We start from the raw sequence: 25,380 nt of genomic DNA, 5'->3' as shown, positions 1-25,380 counted from the left end.
AGGATCCCAGTGAACACAAACACACTGACATCAGGCAGAAAAAGGGGGTAACCATGCCAAGAAAGAGGGTACTTTCCTATAGAAGAGGTGGCTCCTCAGATTTATTATACCCTGCCATTCAAGTAAGCTTTCTCTCAGTTTCCTCCTCACTCTTTTACTACTTTAATTAAAGAGCTGATGGGTTCACTCCTAAAGAACTACAGATAGTAAAATAACTTGTGACTCCCTAGTCATTTTGACACTAAGCATTTCCTTGAGAGCTCCTCCGGCTCATTCAGAAGGCGTAATCTTCCATGACAAGAAGATCCATTTCACAGCTAAAGGGAAGAAGACAAAGAAAATGACAGGCTTCGAGATACAAATTAAATGCAAAATAGAAGTCACCTCCAGTAACCGTAAAATGGAGGAAGTCAGTGCCGAAATACTGACCTATTTAGAACATCCTCTTAAATTGGACATTAGGCAATACACAGTGTTGGGACAGGTTGTCTTTTCCCATCGTGGGTGGGATGGAGAGTCAATTGATAATGATATGCCATAAGGAAAAGCCAGAACGCCGCATTTTCCGCCTAAACTTAACCGTAGGTAATTACATTCAGATGGGACTTCCCATAGCTCGTTAATCGCACACAAATTAATTGCGTCTAACGGGAGGACCGAAACACCAATAAAGAGCGAAAAACTAAACACATTACATCTGCTACTACTTCGATTTCGAATGTTCTTCAAGACATTATTTTTGAATTCTGAAGTTACTAAAGCAACTTCAAATGATGTTTGTTTCACAATTTACTTGCCAGATATTTTCAGGGTTCGGACTGTGCACTTCGCAACCAAGCCCGCTCTTGGCTAAGCTCGCCTCACCCTGTTAAAACCTTGCCCGTCCCACGTACAAGAAGGACTTACCACTCTTACGCTCGTTGGAATCGCCCAGATCCGACGTGTAGGCGGACACCAAAATAATAGCGAACACCTCGTGCGTCTCAGCATACCTGAGGAAGTGAAATTAGAGAGTCAGCGGAGTCGCACAACGGGCGTCAGTCACCTGAAGCAGCACAGGTGTCACGTTTCCAAAAAGTTTGATTTCTGAAATTCATTCTTCGGGAACAGCGAAAAAGGACTGATTTAGAAGGGAGAACAGAGTCATCTTAGGGCAGAGTAATGCCATGATATCGGATGCCCATCAAATAAAAGATGCGAAACCTCGCTGTCCCATGACTAGGTTTCAGGAAAAAAAAGCGAGCCGCACCTGTGTCAACGGGGGCCGCTATTTTGACCAAAGGAATTCAAGTAATTTAATTACCCCGGAGCCTCTTGCTGTTTGCTGCCTCGCCCCAATGACGCACGGTGCTCAGGGCAAAACACAACATTTACACTGTGGCGCAGGTGACCTTTACTGGATGCACGCAACGGAAAACAATCACACCAAATTCCCGTCACACTGCACAGTGCAAACGCCTAACACGTCAGTGTCTTCGAGGCACCGCCGATTTAACTCACTGCATGGATTTGGGTTTGACCTGACTGACATAAATACAGTGCCTGAAAGGGATCCGTTTGAATTTCAACTTTTAATTACTGCCGGGCCTGAAACCCCAAGGGACCCAGTACACTTAGTCATGCATACTCCAAAGGTCTATCATACTAGTACCACTGGTTGGATACCATTAGTGCCTAGAATCCGCACAGCGGAACATGCTCTCTCCAAACAGATATTATATGATATACTCATATACTCAGCAAAGAAAATATTAAAATAAATATAACAAACATGGTATTTACCTCATGGCAGCTGCCGCACCAGAACTGTGTCCAATAATTATGGTTCGTTCATCACAGTGCAGCTCGGATTCCATAAAAGGTAGCCAGATGGTTTCCCTTGCTGTATCTGAGGTTCAGAGTCCGAAACAGAAGTTATGTTAGAAGTCTTCATCATCGTGTAAATGAACATTGCCTGATGAAAAAAGGAATTGGCTTGTACTCATCTAACATAGGTAATCTATAGTAGCCTACACAGCAAACAAACATTAGCAAAGCCAAAAGGCCTCGCCTAAGCGAGCTATCGGCGTTGGCAATGTTTTGTAGCCATGCTGTACAGCAGTGTGGATGCCTTTGCAGAGTGGTTAAAACTAATTTAAGACAACGCTTATTTTATTTTTTAAAGTGCATCAACGCTGGATGCATCCGTCTTTTTCATCCTTATTTTAAGTCATGCTGTAGAACAGTCATACTGCTATACAGCACGGCTACAAAACATTGCCAGTGTTCAATGCCCATGTGTACAGGAAGAACAAAAGGCAGTGGCAGAGCCAAACGTCTCAGAGATTAATCCAATTGGCTTTGCCAATGGACGTCATTTAGGGGTCGCAGCAGCGGCCCCTGGCTTGCCCTTTGCGACCCCTGACCTCAGAGCTGGAGTACAGTGGTAGCTCATTTTAAACATATGGTTTTAAATGTAGCGTGCATGCTTGCAGGTGTGTGGGTGTGTGTGTCTACGTGACAGTGTTTGTAGGTGTGAGTATGTGTGTGTGTGTGTGTGTAAGCAATTGTGTGAGAGCGAAATTTAAGGATAAAGGGCATGTGATGGGCACGCAATGTCACTTCCGCTACCCTGGTATGTTGGCAAATTGACTTTAATGGCTTTGCCAAAGCTTGTTAGGGGTCTGCACAACACCTGGGTGATTCTGAGCAAATTATTTAATCTACCCATGTGTGGAAAAAGTGAAAAAAATTAGATTTGGCAAAAAAAATCCTATCACATAAAGACAGCAATTACACTCATATCCATGTCTTAGTGAAAATGCATTTGGAAGCAGATACTGTCACAATAAAAACAGATAACATATATTGTCAGAATAAACATTCATTTCAAAGGAGGAAAGGGCTTCTTTGAAGTGCCTGTAGCATAGTAAAATATAGGTACAAATGGCAAGAGGTTCAACAAAGACGACCAGGAAGAAGAAAAAATAAAAGTATCCCAGTCACAGCGCACAAGTATCTCAATCACAGCGTTTTCAGTGGAAGGACAGCAATCAAGCTGAAGCAATCAGTACTTGGTCCATGCTCCAGTCAAAAGAAGAGAATGTGAAGCCAGCACACAATGGCTAATTATAAGGCAACAAATAAGTGTGACAATGAAGCCAACCAATGCGTGAGCTGCAAGTCCCTTGTTGTATACAACATCTCTCAAAAGTGAGAGCACATGCAGTGCATGTGCTGTCACAGGGGACAACTCAAATATTGAACTGTCACTTAACATTTCATGTACATAGAACAGTGATTGCTACTGAGCAGGTCCCATTGAGCAGGTAACTATATGTATAGAGCGGGTCTACCAGTAATGAGTAAGTAAACTGAAAGATCAGTGGCTTCCCAGATCACAATGGGCTACTTGACATATGTCAATCAGGGTTCTGACCAGCCCACAGCACAGAAGTGACCCTATCAGATGTAATTGGTAATATCAAACACGAGCTAAGGGACACATGGCACTCGTGGTGTTTCAAGGCCTTTCTGCAACATTTGATACAGTGGACCATAATATACAGTAAACAGGCCATAGCCATTGGGCAAGGGTCCAGGGAGCAGAAAATAAAGTGTTAATCGTTCTGAGTGATAGCCTCAACACTATGAAATTGGCCTATTTAAATCCCGAACAGAAAGACTGGTGTGTGCAGCTCCTCGCAGATCTCCACTTTACCCCTACATTAGGACTGTTCACCACATCATATGCAAGAGGCATGGAGTTTCAGAAATACACAGACAGCAGATTGTGGTTGGTCACATAACTTTATTGGGTTGCTTTAGAAAACTACAGACCGCCATGAGAAAAACAACTGGATGAAACACAAACCTCTTCAGCTAAATAATCAAAAACTGAGCTAATGCTCCTCGTTTACTCTAAAGTAGACCCATCCAGCAATTGCTGTCATGCTGGTACGTGCACTACCTCACCAAAATCAAGACTTTAGGGTTACTTCGCATCCTAATCTCACCAAGACCTTGCAAGTAAATTCAGTTCACTGTAGCATTCTCTTCTCCCCACCACCTCTGAGAAGGAAATCCACCTTATCTTGTTCTGTCTTCCATGCACTCTTGTTGGAGCTCTAGTAAATTCAATAAGAAAAGAGGAGGACAACCCAACAACCCTCTGGAGGTTTGGTACTAGTATAAACTAAATCAAACAGCACTTTTCAGGGGTCCTCTACATTAACTATCACCTAAACTTATTCCCGAGGATGGCCTTGTGTATTCATACAAAAGGAGACTGAAACGTTGAAGCACTTTTCACTACTTTTATTTAGATCAATCAACATTGGGACATACCCTACTCTACAGTGATACTCTCCAGGAATGTTCTTTATATTAAGAGTGAATTACACACTCCTGTGCATCAGTGATTCGATGGATGGAAAGATGTACAACTAACATGCTAGATAGGCAGGTGTTTCTTGTTGTTCATAGAAACCCTTGCTAGCCCTTGCTTTAATACAGTTCAATTTGTGCTTGGCATCAAGTTTGGTTAGGTGTTGATGGAAAAAGGCAACAAACCTCTAAAAGCAGACAACAGAGTCCTCTTTAGGAGCCTTCGCTTATTCTTCTGCACTTACTTAGCCTCCACTCCTCTCTACCTTATGGACAATGTGGCTGGAGAATGGGGCGATATTAGAGCTCTCTCTCTCTCTCTGCTGGCCTTTTCAGATGGGAGAGGTGGCCAAAGAATCCAGAGTACAGTGAATGGTTAGGGCCCATTGGGGATGGGGTCTTAGTGACCGGTGGGCAGAAAGTAGATGAATGGGGGTACATTTACCTTCTAGATATAGGAAAAGAGTACCTGCAGGTAGAGATTGTCTGAAGTATCAGAGCAAAACGCAGCCTTTTTGTTATAGAAGGGGTAATGCTAAAGATGTAAGGCAAGCACCGATTGTGGGACGTTGGTAGAAAGAACATGTGTTGTAATTATCGTTTATATAATGTTATTTCACTATTTAACCCATGACGTACATATTATTCCCTTGTGTGTTTGTTTTTCTTTCTCCCTTTACCTCTTCCTGCTCCCCTTCCCTTCCCTTCCTAGTAATTGGTATGTTCCATTATGTATTATGACAGTTAAACTACCACCTGTGAGGTTTGTCTGAGGCTGTGCTCTGGAGGCTTTATCTTCAATCTTATTAAAAGCTTTGCATCTTCTTTGAGCGATCTCCTTTTATTTTAACAACCTGTTAATTCCAGAGGTCCTGGATAAGGGATGGGTCCCAAGTGGGAGGTCTGTGAGGTGGTCAGCAGGTGGTTTAGCAGAAGCCTGCTCGTCCCACACTCTAAAAAAAAAAAAAAAAAAAAGTAAGGTTGAGCCTGGCAATACAGGGACAGATGGGACAGGAGGAGAGGTGCTCGCACTAGAGATTCAGTGCAAACGTCCTTTTTCATTAAACCCTTTCTCTTCCTTGCTGTCTTGTACCCTCTCTCCCTTGTGCTCTGCCCAGCAACACACAGTACGCTTCTCCCTTGTCATCCACGATAACAGTCCTGTGGGCGAACCGCATCAGTTGCCCAGAGCTGCAGAGGCCTCTTTAGGTCGAGCACACAAGCGCTTTGACCTGTTGTAAGTATTGTGGGCTTTTAACCACGCCCATCACTTTCACTCGTTCGTGGGCTTGCATTTAAAAAAAAAAAATATATAAAAAAAAAGAAAATCACCTGATGTCATTCATAATTGCTTTACGTTTGTCCCGCCTTGAGGCTGTTTGTCACACCTTGCAGACTGGCTCTGTTATCTGGATTACTGCACGATTGCCTATATATTTCAGTGTGGGCGAACTATTATTTTTGTGTCTCCCCTTAGTGCTGCTTTTCGTCCATGGCACTCACAGCGTGAACAGTGTGTACTCGATCGGCGGTACTGAATTGCTGGTCATACTGTTCACAGTTACCAAATCAGAGTCATTTCTTCTGGCTCTCCATTTAAAACACTTGAAATTGGTAAATGCTTTACGTAAAACAGAAATCCTCAAAGGAAAAGCAGCTCTCCCAGCACAGAGGAAGAGCTGATACTACAATATTCACTGCACTCAGGAATGTCTGACCCATAATGCTTTGCATGCATTCTTTTTAACAACAGTTTTACCCATAACTCAGCCCATAATAGTCCTAGGACAATGGGACCACCACCAAATCATTCACAACAACAAGCTCTTTCTGTCTAGGTCATCTCTAGGTCCCCACACTATATTAGTGGGGACCCCAAAATAATAACCCCTCCCACCATTCAGTGTCTTTTTAAGCATTTGCATGGCTGGAACTTTTGTTTTCTAGCTAGGAATAGCTTGTGTTTTTAAGGCCTTGTTTGTAATAACATTGCTATAGGCCTGCTGCTCCTGAAAATATGTAATGCACTATGCTCTCTAGGGGCTAAATATGGTTCTCTGCATTATTTATTGACATGTTCTTTTCATGTAGTTATGCCCTCTAGGAGGCTAATTATTTAGTTAGAGGACCATGTTTCTTACAAATGCCATTTTCATTGTGGTGTCCTCTAGGGGCTGTTCTAGGCATTACAGTCATATCAACATATTACAATATTTGTGGCACAGAAACTTGCCCCATAATGCTTTGCAGGGCAATACTTGTACAAGTCTGTGGTGGTCCTAGGACAATGGGTCCACCTTCAAAACACTGACCGCAATGGGCTCTTTCTGTTTACATAATCTCTGGGTCCTCACACTATGTTAGTGGAGACTCCAAAATAATACCCCCTTCTACCATTCAATGTCTTTTAAGCTTTATCATGGCTACAACTTTTGTTTTACAGCTAGCAGAAGTTTTATTTTAAAGGTCTTGTTTGTAATATCATTACAGTGGGCCTGCTAGCCCTACACAACACTCTCTGGGAGCTAAGTATATGGTTAAACACTGCATTACTTTATCCTGTTTTTTCATGTGGTTATGCCCTCTAGGGTCTAGCAATGTGGTCATATGACCACATTTCTTATAAATGATATTTTTGTTATGGCGCCCTCTAGGGGCTGTTTTTAACATTAGTTTAATGCCCCAAAATTATTTCTGATAAAGGTTCAAATGATAATTGTATATGTTTTAATAATCTCTCCTTAATACAATCATGACCATAAATCAGGCCAAATTAACAGCTTTATTACACTATGACTGTTTGAAATGTTCCTCCTTTGTGGCTGTCTTGTGTCTTTTTTGGGGGAATTGTGTTAGCCAGACAGAAACTCTGATAGTGAAAGTGGTATGCCTTGGAATTAGCATGGCATATCGAAATTAGGATGCTAAATGGCAACATTTTCATTTTTGATGCACCTTTCACCCAGACACCTACAACTTACAAGGCTGTGGCTTTTAGGTAGTTTACAGGAGGCGGCCCACCTATAGATGGGTGGGTGGATCTGGGATAGGGTCAGGAGCACAGGTGGGGGAGCATGCTGGACCTTCATCACAGGTATGTGCAACAGGAAGCATTGCAATTTTAGACATTAATTTTCAAAAGGTGGGGGCAAACCGTTATGTAGTGCTTCAGTCAAGTTGGGGTTGGGATTACAGGGACTCAAGGGGGGATCTGGACAGTCACAGAAAGGAAGGGGCAGAGGAAGTCAGGTTGCATTGGGTACGAGCTTGTACTCCGGTTAAGGTAGATGTTATGGAAAGATAGGTATGTTGTTATACATAGCAGGCAGATGCAGAGTTGTTGCTTAAAGGCTTTGCTGATAATTTTAAGTTAGATTACAAGGGTCCTAAATCACAGACATATATGGAGAACCTAAGTCTGTAAGAGAACATCCTGATGTGGCTTTACAAAAGTTGCAGGTGGAAGTAAGGGACGGTACGTTGAAGGGTCCCTTTGATGATTGGCCATTGGATAACTTTATTGTGTTCCGGAATGGGGTTGTATCCAAAAAACAGAAGAAAGTCAATTCTGATTAATCCAACACTTGTGGTGGCCCGAAGGGAAGTCTGTAAATGATTACATTCCAGAAATGCTTTCTTCTGTGCATCAGCAGAGGATGCAGCAGAAATGGCGAAGAGTGCTGGAATTGGAGCGTGCACAGCAGAAAAAGAAAAGAAAATCTACTTTTCGGCTGCTGCCGGTTCATCTTGATTATGAGTTGTTGTGCATCGATTTTCAGGACAAGTTCTATGTTGACAAAGCTTTGCCAATGGGCTGCTCTATTTCTGGTGGCATGCTTGAAGAATTCAGATCATTTTTGCAATGATGTTTTTCTAGCAGTGTCTTGTGGTGTTGTGCTTACTCATTACTGAGACATTTTTTTCATTGCCGCTAGGCAATGTGGTGAATTACTGTCAGGCCCTACAAACATCTGAGGCTTTAATGGAGGAGTTTGGTGTGCTTCTGGTGCCTGAAAAGACGGCGGTCCAGTGGCCACCTTGACTTTTTTGGGACTAGAGACTGGCTCTGTGGCTATTGAAGTACCCCAACCAAGGGACACAACTATAGTGATTGCTGTTTTGTAAGAACAAATGTTGCAGAAAAAGATGCCAGTGTGGTCTATACAGAAGGTATTGGGACACCTGAATATTGTATGTTGGTCTGTGAGGGCCGGCAGGACATTTTCTTGACTATTTCTAGATATCTAGGGCTAGTAATGGAAGGTCAGTGGCTGCCACATCAGAGTAAGACTGTCTGCAGAAGCGAGGACAGATCTGAGGATGTGATTGGCAGTTTTGAGACATTTCAATAAATTGAGTTTGGAGAATCTGAGAAACAAAGCGTAATGGAGTGTGCTCATTTTTACGGATGCAGCTGGTGGGACATGTTTCAGTTTGCACTGGCAAGAAAAATGGTGTGCAGAGCAGCGGCCAGCATGCTGGAAAGTATCAGGGTGAAGTATTGCACTTTTCGATGGTTTTTTGATCCTTGGTGGTGTCTTTAGTTGTGTGGGGACATTACTTCAGGACTGGAAAGTTTGTGTAATGTTGACGGTATGGCATTGGTTCACAAAGTGAACAGTGAGCAAAGGATTTGAGGGTTTTTCATTTGCTGAGAATGTTTGCTTTAGTCTGCTTACAATTCAACATTGTGTTTAGAGCCTAGTATGTGCCAAAAGTAGATAATGAAATTGCAGATACAACCTTGTTTCAACATCATCAGTTATAGAGAGAGTATTTCTAGGTCTTCTCATCAGTTGTATACCCGGGTTTTGCCCTCTGGCTGATTTCAACAACTGTTTTTTCTCGAGGTAAATCAAAAGAGAAAGAACAGTTACTAAAATAAAACGACCGAGGCTCGCCACAGTTGATATAATTGGCATACTGTGTCATGGCTAAGGGTCGTAGCTGTGTGTTAAGTATTCATGGGACTATGTGACAAGAAACAGGTGGGGTCAGGTGTTGTAGTGTATCATTGCAGGCTTGTTTGTATTGTAGGAGCTAAGATAGGCACACCAATTAGGAGCGTCTAGGGAGGTTTAGTGCCATCGTTGGGGGGTGGGGGAAATGAAGTCTCAAAGGATTGTACCCCAGTATGTGGCCAGTGGATATTTCTGCAACCTCAGATTCTCATCCCGGTGTAGAGCTGTGCTCTCAGCCTGTGCCTATCTAATTGCCTCTGATTACAGGAGTGAAGGAGAAAGTGGTGATATCCATTTCATTGCCACTGTACGTTTCACCAGAATTAGTGCAGGGTCCATGAAGCAGGTCGTCACTTTTTTACGTTTGGAATGTGGGAACAGGCCCAGAAGACAATGCTATGCCGTGTCTTATCTATCTCTGCCCGTTGTCCGAGCTATAGCTAACAATACTGCATTCCAGTAATTCCAATTGTAATCTGCACGTCCAGAACATGTGTCATGTCAGCTGAATCAGCTTTACAGTATGTATATTCGTCTGGGACAAGAGGGCAAACCTGGTGTACGCATTGAGGGGTCATGTCGTCCTTGTGAAAAACGCAAAATTGAATATATTTGAAAAAGGAGTTGCAAGCTAGGGTGTTCTAGGGCTTTGAGCCACTCTGTAACATGGAATGTTTGCCCCAGGGCATCTTCCCAGGTGGTTCATAGTTTGGGTGGCATCCTCCGGGTCTCTCGCAAAGCCTAGTATAGCCATGTCACCAGGCGCTTAGCGTGTCCCACCAAGTGGTGTGTGGTAACAGATTTTGATTTGGTTTTGGACCCTCCCCCAGTGCTACAGCAAGGTCGGCCTAAGTGCCAGTAAGTCAAAAATGCTCCACAAGGGAGGTTGTGTCGATTGAGGAGGTCGTGGAAGGACATCAATGTCCCATCAGCAAAAAAGTCACCCAAAGTAGTGATACCAACCATTGTCCCAGGTTCCAGACTGGCTAAGGTTCAGCTGCCTATTGGGAATAAGGCTGGGAGGTTGCAGCCCAGAGGAACCCCCTATTCAGATATTGCTGGACCGTCCTCAGAAGGAGTGATTCCTAGCTTTCTGGCTGGTTATCGAGGAGCAGCAACTGGTTAAAATGGCCTTGGTGGAGCACTATCAGAGGGAACCCCAATTCGCCCACATGGTATCCAGCCAACTAGAGGGCCACTCACTGAAATTGAGACGGAAGATAACCATGAGTGAAAATGGGGCTCCCATTGCACCATGCATTGAGGAAATTTGCAGTGTATGCACTGCGACCCGCTTCCTATCATTGCTCCAAATTAGCAGAAGCAAGAGGGAGTCCAGATCACAGAGGGTACATGTGAGGATAGTGACCAGGAGGTTGGAAAAGAAATAGAGTAATCAGGGCAGCATTACCATCTTTGACAATACAACACGGCTAGCTACAGAGAGCGGTAAGGGAACCCAAAAGTCTACCTGAGTTCCAAGAAAGTGTATGTCCTTACCAAGGTTTCCCCCTAGGAGATGCTCCTTCCTGTGACAGATTTTAATCCAAGAAATCTAACCATCTGGGGAGCCATCCACAAGGCCACATATCGCAGCTGAGAGATCTCGTTCAACAGGTTTTGCTGCTGCGGAGAAGAACGTAGTGGGAGGTACAACGAAGTCAGGCCAACAGACAATGCACCTTGGATTTGTCTTCGGTCGGTTCGTCTGCCAATTTTTGGTGAAATTGTTTCTAAGTCCCAAGATTTATGGCTAGGTAGAAGCAGCACCTCTAACACTACTTTCAGGGGTCTAGAACCTGGGGGAACCATGGGGGGAGGAAGGATGAGCATTCACTCCAACAGAGAACAGGTGCAAGGTTCAAGATCCTTGTAGCTTGTTATGTCCTTGTAGCTCTCTAAGGAAGCAAGCCAACACCCTTGGAGTCCCATCTGGCGGTGCTGAGTTCAAGAAGATAGTCCAGTTGTCCTTTAAGCAGCAAGGCAGGCTTCAAGCAGCAGGGCAGCCATTTTGGGAGCAAGACAGGCCTCAAACAGCAGGGCAGTCCTCTAGTAGCAGCAGGATAGTCCTTTGGGGAACAAGGCAGGCCTCAAGCAGTAGGGTAGTCTTCAAAGATCAGGGAAGTCCTTCTAAAGTCTTCCACAGCTCCAGATGTGTACCAAAGGGTGCTTCCGAGGGTTAACTATTTATACCTGATGCCGTCCTTTAAAATGACGGAATTTTCTATGCTACCCCCACATCTGGTTCTGAAAGGTTATTCCCCTGCCAAGTCTCCAGAAAGTCCGGGGTGACAAAAGAGTAGTGATAGGTGCCTTTGTGTGTGCTGGAGGCAAGCCCCTTTGAAGTGTAAGAGTTGCAAAGAACAGCCCTGCCTGCAGCCATCCTCTGCAGGATGGCCCATCCTGCCAGCACCTAGTATCTCACTGTCTTTGAGGGACACACAAAGTCAAACAGCAAAGCCATTGTCATGTGACTCAGGACACTGTCAGCAGGCAACAAATGGTTAGGACAAGAAAAAAAAAAGCTTTCTAAAAGTGGCATTTTCGGAATTGTGATTTTAAATCCAACTTTACCATTAAATAGGTTTTTAAATTACAATGCATTGGAGTCCAAACTTGACATACCTATCTGCCCCCAATCAAAAGGTAGCACTTATTAAATTAATAAGGTAACCTAATATTATCCAATGGGAAAGATAGGCCTTACAGTAGTGAAAAACAAATTTAGGAGTTTTTCATCACTAGGATATGTAAAACGTAAGAACACATGTCCTACTTTTTAAATACAATGCACCCTTCCCTATGGACCTTTCAGGCGTACCTTAGGGGTGACATATGTAGGTTGTGAAAGGGAAGGTTTAGGCCTGGCAAAAGGTTTATTTTGCCAGGTCCAAATGGCAGTTTAAAACTGCACTACAGGGTGCAATGGCAGGCCAGGGACGTGTTTTATAGGGCTACTTTAGTGGGTGTCACATTGGATGCTGCAGGCCCACTCGTAGCAGTTAATTTACAAGTCATGTGTACATGTAGTACCATATATAAGAGACTTATAAGCAAATTAAAATGTGCCACTCAACAGTAGGCCAACTTTACCAGGTTTTAGGGGGAGAGCGCACAACCACTAGTAAGAAATGGTAACGTGCATAGAGTCCCAATGCCAAAAAAAACGAATTCCGAAAACAGGAGGGGTGAAGGCAAGAAGACCGCACCAAGGATGTCAGGTCTAAAACTTAGGTTTAATTTGGGTAGATAAATGCAAGTACCCATGAGAAGCAAAACCCATCTATCAAAATACCCAGACAAGGCTTTGCAACAAAAATATAATGCCACCTTGAAGCAGGAGCTAGCATGAAGAAATGTTTTCATTTCTCCAAGCGTACCATGCACTGCACGTGTGCTACTTTGTACAGCACACACACACACTATATGGAATATTTAATAATTTGTATAGCCATAGGATTTTGTACTGGAAGGGAATACGTCTAGTACAAATCCCAAGCTAGACAGCACACAACTCTGCATCATGGTGTAGCTGTTATGCAATGTTTGTGAACCAGTGAGGGGGTAGTGAGAAGCAGTAGGCCATTTTATTCCCATAATTATTTGTTGAGTTTTATTGGAATATACTACAATAAAATCATCAATGAAAAAAGAGGAGACAAATTACACTCCTAATTGACAATAGTGCTCAACTGCCACATTAACGTTTCACTTAGTACCTTAGCTGGGTCATCTGGAACACAAGAGAACGGCATCTGAATGTCTAAGGAGAAGAACAGAAGATAGTACCTATTAATAATATCAATTAATAATGAAAGTGACCCAGCTCTGTTAGTCGCAATTCTGCATGCATAGAATATGCTTCAGGGTAAAGAGCAGGAGATCCAGTCTGGGGAGGGTATTGGGGAGGGTGGGGGAGGGGAGTGGAGCGTCCACTGAATAATGGGACAAGACAATTTCTGTGAAAATTATTTGTGTGCGTTATATGTTGTGGTTGAAACGTGGTTGTAAAAAATAGGGGATCTATCATTCTTCATGAGTTCTTCTAATGTCTGCCATACTTTCTGTGAAAGCTTGGGGTAACCTGGCAACGCCTCCAGAGAGCTGTGGGCGCTTCTTAAATATGATCCCAAGGCCCTCCATGTGTGATAAGATAAGGCTTTAAATGATTTCCATTCTGTAAGAATAATCTTTCTGGCAATGGTTAAGAGAAGATCAAGGAGAGTTCTTGTGTGTGTTAAGATGTAGAGTAGTCGATGAGGCCCACGATCCCAAAGCAATCATCAGGAAGTTTAAGGTGATTTTTGATTTAAACATTTTCAAATGAAGACCAAAATGTCTTCATGTGAGTGCTCTTAAAGAACGTGTTCCAAAGAGCCTGGGGCGAAATTGCAGTTCCAGCACTTATTGTTGTCAAGTCGTTTTAGCTTATGTAGTTGGTTAGGTGTCCAGTGCAGTAGATTCATAATAAACGCTATAGACTGTGCAAGTGTGGAGATCACCTTATACCATAGCGCTGTGTCACAGATTTTCGACCAGTTTTGTCCTGAGAAAGGCTCAATGTGTAGGGGTTCTAGCTGTATAGCCCACTTCACCTGTATTGGTGTTGGAGACAAAGAGTTTGGAATGGTTAGCATTTTGTATATATATGATGCTATATGTCTGGATGAGTGCCATGTTGCTAGGTAAGACACAATGTGGGAGTGGTGGAAAGGACCCAAATTAGATAATTTAGCTTTAAGTTTCAGGAATGTGTAAAAGTCTAGGTTGGACAGGTGAAAAAGAGATTTTAGTTCTAGGAGCGAGGTGTGGAGATGACATTATATAAGTCTGATTACCCAGAAGTAGGCTATTTTTAATAAATATCACTCAACGCTTCTTTGTCTCTCTTGTGCAATGCAGTATAGCAACTTTGGTTGCTGCACTAAGTTGCACTATAAAATAATACATCTGGCCCTAACCCTAGCACTCTCAAACAGGTGGTGACAAATGCACTGAAAAATAACTTTGTGTCATTTCTCTCCCCTTACTTCACCTCACCGCTTCTATCTTAAAACTTTCTTAATCCTTTTCTTAATCTCTCCTTCTCTTTATCTCTCCTTCTCTATATAATTTCATTCTTTCTCTCTAAGCTGTACCTCAAATCTCGCACAATATACCCAATATGCTTCACTCGACTTAATTTCTCACTATCGCTTTCATGACCTCGCCTCGCTCTCTGCGCCTACCTATATGTTTATCACTCTTAATCCGCTGTCTCTACAAAAACTTTCTCTACCTGATCCCTCTCTGTACTTCAGTTCTTTTTCCATCTGACTTCCCTGTATCTTACCTTCATCTACTTCACTTCTCACATAACTTCATTTATCTTTACCTCATCTGTCTCTCCATCACTCTACTACCTTAATTCTCTGCACCTCTCTCTGTCATCTCTCTAAATTACCACTTCCCCCTCACCGATCTACCTAATCTATCTGTCTCACAAATCCCTCACTTCCTCACCTGTCTTCCCCACTGATGTCTGTCACTACCTAATCATCCTAATCATTCCTTTTACCGCACCATAATTTCACTATCTGACCTCTCCACCTCCCCTTTCTCTTGTTCTACCTCTGTTCACACTCCTTCAACTTTCAATGCACTTTCTTCCTTTATGGCCACCTCTAGTTGTCTACCTCTACTCCTTTTGCCCAACACCTCCTCTCTCTCACACACACAGAAACACATATCTCTCTTCTTAACCCTCAACTCTCTCTTAACCTCTCTTTAGAGTTCTCTACCTCACCATCGCGTCCTCATTGTTTTTTTAACTCTCTACCTATGTATAAACTTCACCTCTTTCTCCATTTCACATTTGTCTCTCAAGTTCCTCTTTTTTCTCCACATCACATTGCTCTTTCTACCCTGGATCCATCTCTCCTACCTTTCTCTCTTCCCCACTACTCTTCTTACCTGACCCGTTTTTCCATATCTCTTCTCATTTTACTCTCTCCAACTTGCATCTCTTCTTTTTTCCTCCAGTCTCTGTTTACTTCCACTTCATACATTACCTCTCGCTCTACATCACCCATGGGAGTACCTTACTCCTCTGCCACTCTCTATATTTCCTTCTCCCTGTTTCTAGTTCCTTATACCACTGTTAATCTTTCCTTTCTGATTTCCCCATTCTCTACTTTACTTCTCCCTACCTCACATATCTTTCTAGATCATCACTACCTCTAAGCCTTTCTCCCTCTACATCTCTCTACTGCTGTCTTTATGTCCATAAGTCTCATTCCATCTCCTGAATCCTGCCCCATGCCCATTCCTCTTACTGAACAGGGTCAGGGGTAACTGTATACTATAGCCAGAGAAGATGGATAAGGCAGGGAAACATACATTTGTAAAAAGTTATAAAATTGTAATCAATGGAATAGTGAAAATTCTCAGAGCATTTTTTTTTTTTTTTTTTACTTCTGCCGCAATAATGATAGTAGTGTGGGGAAATATACTTCAAGCCTAATGTGTAAATGATTTTCTTTAATACTGTCCACTAAACATGTACAAGCTGGTTAGCCAGTGAATTCTACATAAAATGTTTGCTACTGCAAGTAAAAAAAAAAAATCTATATTCAAATTCAAAAGCAAATGGCTTTATCAGTGCATGTGCAAGCTTTGTTTGGTGCTGTTTGGCTGGCTGACCATAGGCACTAAGCTTTAAAGTATAATCAAATATTGTTTGGCACTACAAAGGCTTGAATGAGCTGAAAAGGGGTAATAAATGAAGATGTGTTCCAAACGAGGGAGTGGGGGACAAAATATATCTTGTCCCGGGCTCCACAAATCAGAAAAATGTCACTGAATAGAGGGTGGGCAGACGGGTATGATGAAGCACATGGACAATGGAGAATGGGTGGTTGGAGGAGAGGAAACTCAAGAACAAAGGGCGGTGGGCTTATGGTTATGAGGAAGCACAAGGACAATGGTGGAAAGCAAGAGCGGCAACAGAAGGTGGGCGGGTGGTGGGGAAGCAAGAACGGCCACTGAGGGAGGGAGTGCGACGGGAGACATAATTGGACGAGAAAGAAGAACACAAAGCGCATGATGGAGAATGTTGGAAAAAACATGCACTTTTGTACATTGCTCAAACAAAACAAAAAAAGTAGCACCTGAAAAAAGGAGCAACTGACGGACACAAGTAAAAGTCAAAGCTCCAGGAGAGGAACAGACACTAGAAGAGGAAGGAAAGCCCACCAAAGATGACAAATAGCAAGCAAAGTGACGATAAGGCCAACAAATGGTAAGCAATGGCTGGACTCTAAGCCCACTGAAATCTAACAATATGTCTTGCAAATGAGTGTATTAGCAATCTTAGGTGAGACCTAAAAATAAATCTGACCTTGTGTGATGTAATCTGGTGCTTAGTTGAAGCACTCTAATGCCACAGGACAAATGTGTGCTATATAAAACCGCAAAGAATACAAATAAATAAAGTATAACATGGTGGGTGGAGGGTAGGGCAAGGGCTGAGCAGGAACGAGATGAGCATGTCCAAAGGAACAACAATCTGGTAAAAAGAAAAAAAAGTAATTGAGGAGTGAGGGAGGTAAAAGGACTATGGTGAGGGGAAGAGTTCAAAGAGGAGGGAAGGAGACAGTGGTTAGAGTGTGGATTGAAGAGATGGCACGAGTGACTTGATTGCGATTTTGGGACCTGATCCGCATCTCCAACTTGACAGATGTCTGGAGGGATGGTCTATGCGCTCCTTCCAGGGACTGGCAGATGACTTCTGCCTCCATCACTCCCTGTTCTATCACTTTCTATAGCTGAGGCATGCCTTAAAACCCTCACAAGGACAGACTGGCCGCTCATCCCAAATTCAACTCGCTGGAATGTGAGCTGGTGACTGATGCCCTGGGTGGGAGGATGGGGACGGGTGGGCAGGGGAGGCGGGAGGGGTGTAGTGAGGATATCCAGGCTCTACAAATCACTGGTTGTGAACGCACCCAACCCTCAGGGGGGCCTTGAGATCCAGGTGGAAGGAGGATATTGATGACTAGGACTGGGTGGAGGCACAGTTGGCCCCAAGGGCACTTACAATATCCATGAAACTAAGTCTGATACAATTTAAATATTTTCATAGAATCTACCATTCCTCAGAACATGTGTTGTGCATGGGCAGGGCCTGAGACCCACAGTGCCTGCCTGTTGCTTCTCTCCAGGCACCTTTTATCACATAATATGTACGTGTCCAGTGGCACAGGTGTATTGAGCCTCGGTCACCAGTCAAATGGGCCGGGTATCCCATTACACTTTGAACCTAAAATTATCCTACTGGGAATAATGGACTCTGTGGGGCACAATCCCAGCAAAGGCTTACATTGTGGCAAAGAGGAATCTTGCTAGGCACTGGAGGGAGGAGCGGGTCCCGACAATATGGGGATGGATACATGGAATGGACCTATGTGCAGCATTGGAGAGACTTGTCTGCAAGGTGAAGGGGGGGAGGGGGGGGGGGAGGGGGGGGTCCCACAAAAGTTCTACTGAATCTGGGGTGTGGGTGGAAAATTCTGATTCATGATGTATGTACCCACTTGTAGTGCGCATGATTATTTGAATCTGTGTAACCATACTGTTTGCCTCCTACCACCGTTATATATGTCTCCCTGCAATATGCTTCTTTATGTTGCTGCTTACAAGATGACCTCGTGGTTTGAGATCAAGGTGTTTACTGTACTGTTTATGTAGAAAACAATAATAAGATTTATAAAAAACAAAGTGTGGGATGAAACCAGCCTATGGACTAGGCACAAAAAGGCGAGGAAGAAGGAGGCACAGAACTGAAAAGAAAGAAATTGCAATGGGGCCTAGAGGGGAAGGAAGGGAAGCAGATGAAAATGGGACATGATGCGATGGTAAGGAGTAAAGGGGCCAGCAAATGAAAATTAAGGGTGAAAAGGAACATGGTGAGGGGAATAAAGTAAGGAGGATCAAAGTGGAGAGGTGGGGTAAGATCAGGCAAGGGGACACCATAATCCAGTTCCACATTCAACTTGGTAAACAACAATTCTAATACTAAACATTGCTAAATGGAAGCATTGGAGATCTTTGGAGAGTTTCACAGTGGAGAACCTCTTAAGTGGAGAGGCTGAAGAAGGAGGGTGTCATTTCCTATAAAGGTGTAAAAGCTGTCGTTTAAAAAATGCTACATATGCACAATTATGTACAAAAAGGGAAAATCGTTTTTTAAATCAGCGTTTTCCATTCGCATTAGTTCTGCCTCGTAATTTCAAAATTGTGATGCAATCATTTACCCTGAACTTTCAAATCAGAGGTGATGAGCCCATACTTTAGCGAGAGGGCTGGAGATCCCAAGCTTTAACTATGCTAAAATGGCTGCCAGTAGAGAAACCAAAACCAGAGAGCAAGGCAACGAGGTGGCACTCCAGCGCCTAATTTGCGCTAGTGGTAGCAGGTAGAGCCATAGGGACTCTGTTTTTGCGGACCGAGGATTATTCTCCCATCATTTAACTTGACCTACAATAAGAGAGAAAGGCAGAACGGGGAAAAGAAATTGGAACAGAACGACGGAAAAACAGTGACAAGCGTAAAAAGCAGGGACGAAAATGAACCTGCTATAGTGAGATAAACGGGCAGGAAGGAAAAGGAAGTGGATGAAAACAAGCATTGGCAAAGTCAAAAGGTTACGCCTGCGCAAGCTATATTGAATTAGTCAATGTTTTCACATATGTTGTACATCAGGGCGGGCTGCTGTGCAACATGACTGAAAGTAGAGAAAATAATAGCGGTATGAGGTGGCCAATGTTGTCCGCATCACAGCTTTTTTTTTTCCCTTTACTTTGAGCCATGTTGCACAATAACCAGCCCTGGTGTGAAAAGTGTCAAAAACTTTGAAAAAAAACAATAGATGTTGCATGTTACATTGTTCCCATCACCCCAAATAAAGCCAATAGGTTCCGCCTATTCTCGCTTAGGAGCTAAAGTTTGGTCAGGGCCACTAGAATTAAGCAACAGAATGGTGACCAGTCCAGCTTTACAAAAGGCCTTTTACTGCACAGCAATACGTGTCACTGCATTTTTAGTAACTTTTGAACAGTTGGGGCTTGAAACAAAATTTGTTTTTTCTAAAATATGCAAATCGCCTATACCAAATCTATTTGTCTTTGTCAATGTTTTTTTTATATGGTGGTTATCAACTGAATTAGATACTCGAGTGTTTTGTGAGTCAATGTCTGATTTAAAGATACTTTCCCTCATTTTGGAGCAAGTAATGGAGCAGTTTAAACATCCATCCACTAATTATAAAATCACCACAGATTCACTCAAGCTACCCGTAGTCCACACACGTACCTAACATCCATCCATTTATCACCTACTCATATCACACTATATAAAGCTGAACTTGCTTTTAATTCCACTTTCTTCCTCCCTTCCGATATGCCCAAAGCCCCTGCATGTAATGAATGCAAAGATAGCTACTGCACCTGCACGCTGGGTAAGCTCTTTTAGGCACCTTACGCACAGACTGCTGCCCTGTAAGAAAAGGACAGGGAGTGGGGGGTTAAGAGGGTGGAGTGTGCGTGGATAAGTGGTCCAGACAGGGGAGTGTATATGAAAGGCCATTTGGGCAGGGGAAGTCAATAACATGGGGTCAGGAATACCACAGAAAAGTGAAACTGCAAGTCCCAGAACGCATCTTTATACCGGATAAGAAATGTCATAACTGGCTGAAAATGTCACATATCATAGCGACACATTTGGAAAGCTGTTCACCTGTGTTTGCATAACTTAATGCTGCGGTACAGTCACCAGCCAGACACCAAGCTCCTAGCAATTGAAGTGAATCATCCATTGTTCGTGGGTCCAATCATGCGTACATTAGAAAATGACTTTGAAATGTGGAATATGATACATTTTGTCTACAGGTCTAACTGTTGGTTAACAGATTCTAAGTAAATATAAAACGTTGTGTACATTATTTTTTTTATGCTAGGGATTGGGAACATCTTTCAGTGTAAATACTTGTTTAAATTGCATTGCGTGTGAGTGGGAGGTGTGGTAAGCCAATAAAAAATGGCCAAGTTGCTTTGTGCTAAGTTATTGACACCTTTGGCCAGTCATGGCTTTTCAGCCAAAACCAATTTGATTTCTGGGACTTATAATTTTATTGTTGTCAAGAAACGAATGGCCACATGCAAAATAAGGATTTTAAGATGGTATCTGCTGAACAAGCTCCAGCGTTCCCAAATGTGCAAGAGGAATGATGATTTTGCAGCATGAAACTTTTTCTGGATTCACATGCTGTGCATCATTCCGGCAGCTAGTGGTAGTGTCTGGAATTGTCTCCCCCCCCCCACCCCACCTTTTCAGGGTCGAGCCTGCGTCGCATGCGCTTGCGCTTCGCTAAGTGAGACGCTTTTGTAATTAAAAAGGGCTCGGAGCCCTGTCCACGTCACGTCAGTGTTGTGTTTGGCTTGTGGGCTTGCCTGTTAGAATCTGCTTGATTTCATTAGTGGAAGGCACGCATACGTCATGCCTTTTCCGGTGGATAGCCCCCCTCGAGCGCATCGACGAAGTACAGAAAACATGCGAGGCTCACTGTTCTCTGTCCGGCTCGTGGACTACTTTTTCTCTCTTTTCCCAGCGTGATCTTGCTTGGCAGAAGTCGAGCGCTTTACATAATATCGACCCTGTTTCACAGTTAATTGCACTTTTTCCGGTTAGTACATAAATGCAATTTTGCCGATAGGTTTCATTACCAGTGAAAAGTCGGGTTAGGAGTTTACAACGCTATCAGCTCTAACACGAGCAAGCGCGAGACACGTTGCATTGCAAATGCTTGGTTTTTTAGTTTTTACTTGTGCATCGTCGACCACCATTTATTTGGTGCCTGGTCTGTCCCCTGTATGACATCAGATAGCAGCCCGGAATTTCCTGTGCGTGATAGCCATCTTCAGATTCTTTTTTTCTGACGTTGGGTCTGTAAGCCAAGAAGGAGCTCTGAAGTTTTTTTGAGACAACGCCGAAAAGACCAGAAGAAATTCGAAATTTCTTAAGAAGATAATGCTGAAATCAACAACAAACGGAACAAGGTGAGAACCGGACATATCCCCCAGAGGGGACGCTGACGGTATTTGCACGGGCCAGGAGATTGAAGCAAGATAAAAGTCATGGAAAACACCCCATTTAAATTCTGCCCGAACTGCCATTATATATTTGCCCAGCACGACGCGCACAAAATCTGCAAGCTCCACCTTCCAAAGGTCCAGAGAGACAAGGGCTGGGAAGCCTGTGCTGCCTTTGTAGCAAAAACCCTCAGAGCACGCCAAAAGCAGAGGGAAGAACAGCATGCAGAAATGCAGAGCAAAAGACACCAGGAGTCACTGAAAGAAATAGGCCTATCCAGTGATGAAGAAGATCAGGTGGGAGGCACGGAGTCGACCAACGGAGGGTCAGACGTCGAATTTCTTGAGGGGGACACCAAGGGAAAACGCCCACCAAAGAAGATTACAATGGATGTTGAAAAAGGGCACTAGAAGGTTAAGAAAAAAAAAAAAAAACGCCGAGAATTTCGAAGGAGAAAATCCTTGAGAAAAAACACCAATAGTTAGCCCGTTGTCCAAGAAAACGACAGTCGAGGCCAGCCACGAACAAAAGAGCCTGAAGGATCCTAGGCCAGGGATACCGAAGAAGGCCTGGCACTGAAAGGGGTAAAACCCTCCACGGGGAAAGAGACCCCGAAACCATCAGAGGAGCAAACACAGAACGAATGACCATCAACAGCACAAGACATCAAAAAGTCATCAGAGGTGGAGAAAAAGAGGCGTTGTCTAGAGGCTGAAATGGCAGCGCTCCTGCAAGGAAATAAAGAGTCTGACGATACACTAAAGCAATTCTGAATCCCACCAAATCCCTTGACAACCACCGACGAAGAGGGCGAGAGTGTGCTCTAGGCACCGGCAACCCCCAAGCCTCATGAAGAAGGGGTGGAGGGGGAATTCTACTACCCCAAAGAAGAGAAAGCAGCAGGGAGATTTGAGGACGATTGGAATGAGCTTGAAACGGAGAGTCAAGAAGAGGAGGTTGACAGCTACCCGTTGAAGCCTTCGCCCCCGACAACATCACATGCTATAACAGCTTAGTGAAGAGGGCAGCAGACACATAGGGAGTGCCCCTGGAAGAAGTGAAGGGAGACTCCATGTTTCCTACTGGAAACCCCCATGCCATTAAGCAAGGGAAACCTCCATCACCCCATGCTACCCAGCAATCTGGACCAGGGTAAAGAGGCCTTCAGATAACCTGCAGCAGCAAAAGGAGTGACACTGAGGGTGGAGAAGAAATACAAGCCCTCTCCAAAGGAACCCAAACAAATTCAAGGGAACACAGTGGCTGACTCCTTCACTGTCACAACAGCAAGGAGAAGGAGCAACACCCACACCTCTACAGGTCCCCCTCCAGAAAGGGAAAGCAAAAAGCTGGACATGGTGGTGAGAAAGAAGCCACAACACAGTGGTGTATAGCGAACTCAAACACCCTTCTTAATAGATATGGCCACCAGCAGTGGGAAGAGAGTGAAGAATTAATGAAGAAACTCTCAGAAGGAGATAAGAAAAGAGCAAAGGCAATCATACAGGAGGAGAAAACCAATGCCTGCCAATAATCAGCGCTGGACGCCGCAGACACAGCCAGCAGGCAAATGTGCACATGCACAACACTAAGGAAGCATGTATGGCTCAGGATATTCAGCTTTAAAGCTGAGGTACAGGCTTCCATAATAAACAAGCTCCTCACTGGAGAGGCCTTATTTGGCCGAGAGGTTTATGAGCCCTTGCAGCAGATCAAAAAGGACAACGAAACTGCTAAGGCAATGGGGGCACTCCAATACAGAGGCAATTTCAGAAGAGGAAGCACCACCAGAAGGCCCACAGTAAGGGAAGCCTTTACAACAGGACAGCAGCAACCGGCCCAGGGGAGTACCCAACAAGGTGGCCAACCGACGTGGTACCAGCATTGGCAACATCCCGCAAGACAGCCCTTTCAAGCTACAGGGAGAGCGAGGAGCCAACTCCCCAGGGGAGGAGGAATGGTCAAGTGAGTCACAAATACCCCCAAGCCATCCCACAACACCGCTAGGGGACAGGATAGCACAGTACGCAGAGCAAAGGGAAAAAACTACTACAGACAACTGGGCTTTACATTAAGGTCAATCACGGACCTCTGGTTCATAATCAAATTTCTCCACTCCAGCTTTTCAAAATGACAACCCTACAGGAGGTAATCCCACTCCTGCAAAAGGAGACTACATGGCAACCACAGACCTTTAGGATGCCTATATGCACATACTGATTAACAAGGCACATAGAAGATACCTCTGGTTCGTACTAAAAGGAGTTCACTACCAATTCAAGGTCTTACCCTTTGGAATAAAGACTGCACCAAGAGTTTTCACAAAATGCTTAGTGACAGTTGCAGGATTCCTACAAAGGAAGGAAATTCACATATACCCCTGCTTAGGTGACTGGCTTATAAAAGCACATTCAAAGGAGAAATGTCAAAGAGATACCAAAACAGTGATCACAACCCTACAAGAGCTAGGGTTCAGCATAAATCACAAAAAAATCAACCACAGCAAAAAAGGATCTTCTTAGAAGCCAGACTCGATGCAAGGAAAGCACATGCTTACCTTGCCCAGAGGAGAATACAAGCGATCACAGAGCAAACTCACATTCACCAGAAGGGACAATCTCTGACAGCGGGGACAATCATGAAGTTGATGGGCATGATGGCATCATGCATTCCCCTCATACCCCATGAGAGACTCCACATGAGACCATTCCAGGAATGGCTGACCAACAGCTGATCACAAACCACTGGGAGTTGGGAGGATCTAGTGGTTGCAATAGAGAAAATACAGAAGGAGACACTGGTGGGCATCCAAACACATAACAAAGGAAAGACCTTTCAAGACAGAAACTCCCTCAGTGACCATTACAACAGACACATCCCGCAAGTGATGGGGAGCAGACACGGGCGAATTAAGAATCAGGGGCCAATGGAAAAAGACGGATGCGATAAAATACATCAATTTCCTAGAGCTGAAAACAGTGTTACTGACCCTAAAAGCATTTCAAACGCAAGTATCAGGAAAGACAGTACTAATCCAAACAGACAATACAACAACAATTTTCTATTTGAACAAACAAACAAGGAGGTACAAAGTGCTTGACCCTAAGCAAGCTAGCCCAGGAAATATGAAATTGGACGATACCACAGGCAGGGGATCAACCTACAGACAGGTCACGTACCAGGGAAGGACAACATCGAGGCAGACTGACTGACTGAGCAGACAGGAAAACAGCACACACAAATGGGGGATAAAACAAAGGAGCCAAGAAAAAATCTTCAGGATTTGGGGCACATCAACAATTGACTTGTTTGCATTAGCAGAAAACAGAAAATGGCAACACTTCGCCTCCAGGTTTCCACATTACCAGTCAGAAGGGAATGCCCTGTCACTGAACTGGTCAGAGAGATTTGTCTACACCTTTCCCCTGATTCTCCTAATAACAATGGTACTGGAGAAGGCACAGAAATTAGGGACAAACCTCATCCTCATAGCTCCTCAGTGGGCCAGACAAGCACGATATTCAAACCTACTCGAGCTGTCCAAGGGACAGATGATGAAGATCAAAGAGTAACAGGACCTACACACAATGCTGAAGGGGCAAGTACTCCACCCAGAACCAGCAACACCTAACCCAGCAGCATGGCACCTGAATACATAGAATTTGGGCACTTAAATCTACAACCCAGAACCATGGAGATACTAAAGAAAGCTAGAAACAAAGAACAAGAAGATGCTACACATCAAAATGGAAGAGATACCTTCTATGGTGCACAGAAAATAATACCCTAGAAGCAACATCCAGGCAGGAAATGGTTATAGTCTCACACACTTGCTAGACAGCGGAGCGGGAGCAACTACTCTCAAGGGACACTTGGCAGTAATCGTGACCTACACCAGAGGAGCGTTATGTAAACTTTTCTTCACAAT

General features: G+C 43.8%; 1 protein-coding gene across 1 annotated transcript in view; it reads right to left on the bottom strand.

The window, feature by feature from the left end:
• RBBP9 (RB binding protein 9, serine hydrolase) overlaps positions 1 to 25,380 on the bottom strand; it is a 102,871-nt gene that overhangs the window by 18,333 nt on the left and 59,158 nt on the right. The window contains exons 3-4 of the mRNA XM_069234735.1: positions 1,783 to 1,888; positions 907 to 992 (exon numbers count right to left, since the gene is read on the bottom strand). Of these exons, the coding sequence (XP_069090836.1) occupies positions 907 to 992; positions 1,783 to 1,888 (192 nt within the window). The remainder of the gene's footprint in view (positions 1 to 906; positions 993 to 1,782; positions 1,889 to 25,380) is intronic.

Source organism: Pleurodeles waltl, chromosome 5, assembly GCF_031143425.1.
Source record: "Pleurodeles waltl isolate 20211129_DDA chromosome 5, aPleWal1.hap1.20221129, whole genome shotgun sequence".
NCBI lineage: Eukaryota > Metazoa > Chordata > Amphibia > Caudata > Salamandridae > Pleurodeles > Pleurodeles waltl.
Note: the sequence above shows the minus strand (reverse complement) of the source record. Positions and strands in the feature narration are given on the sequence as shown.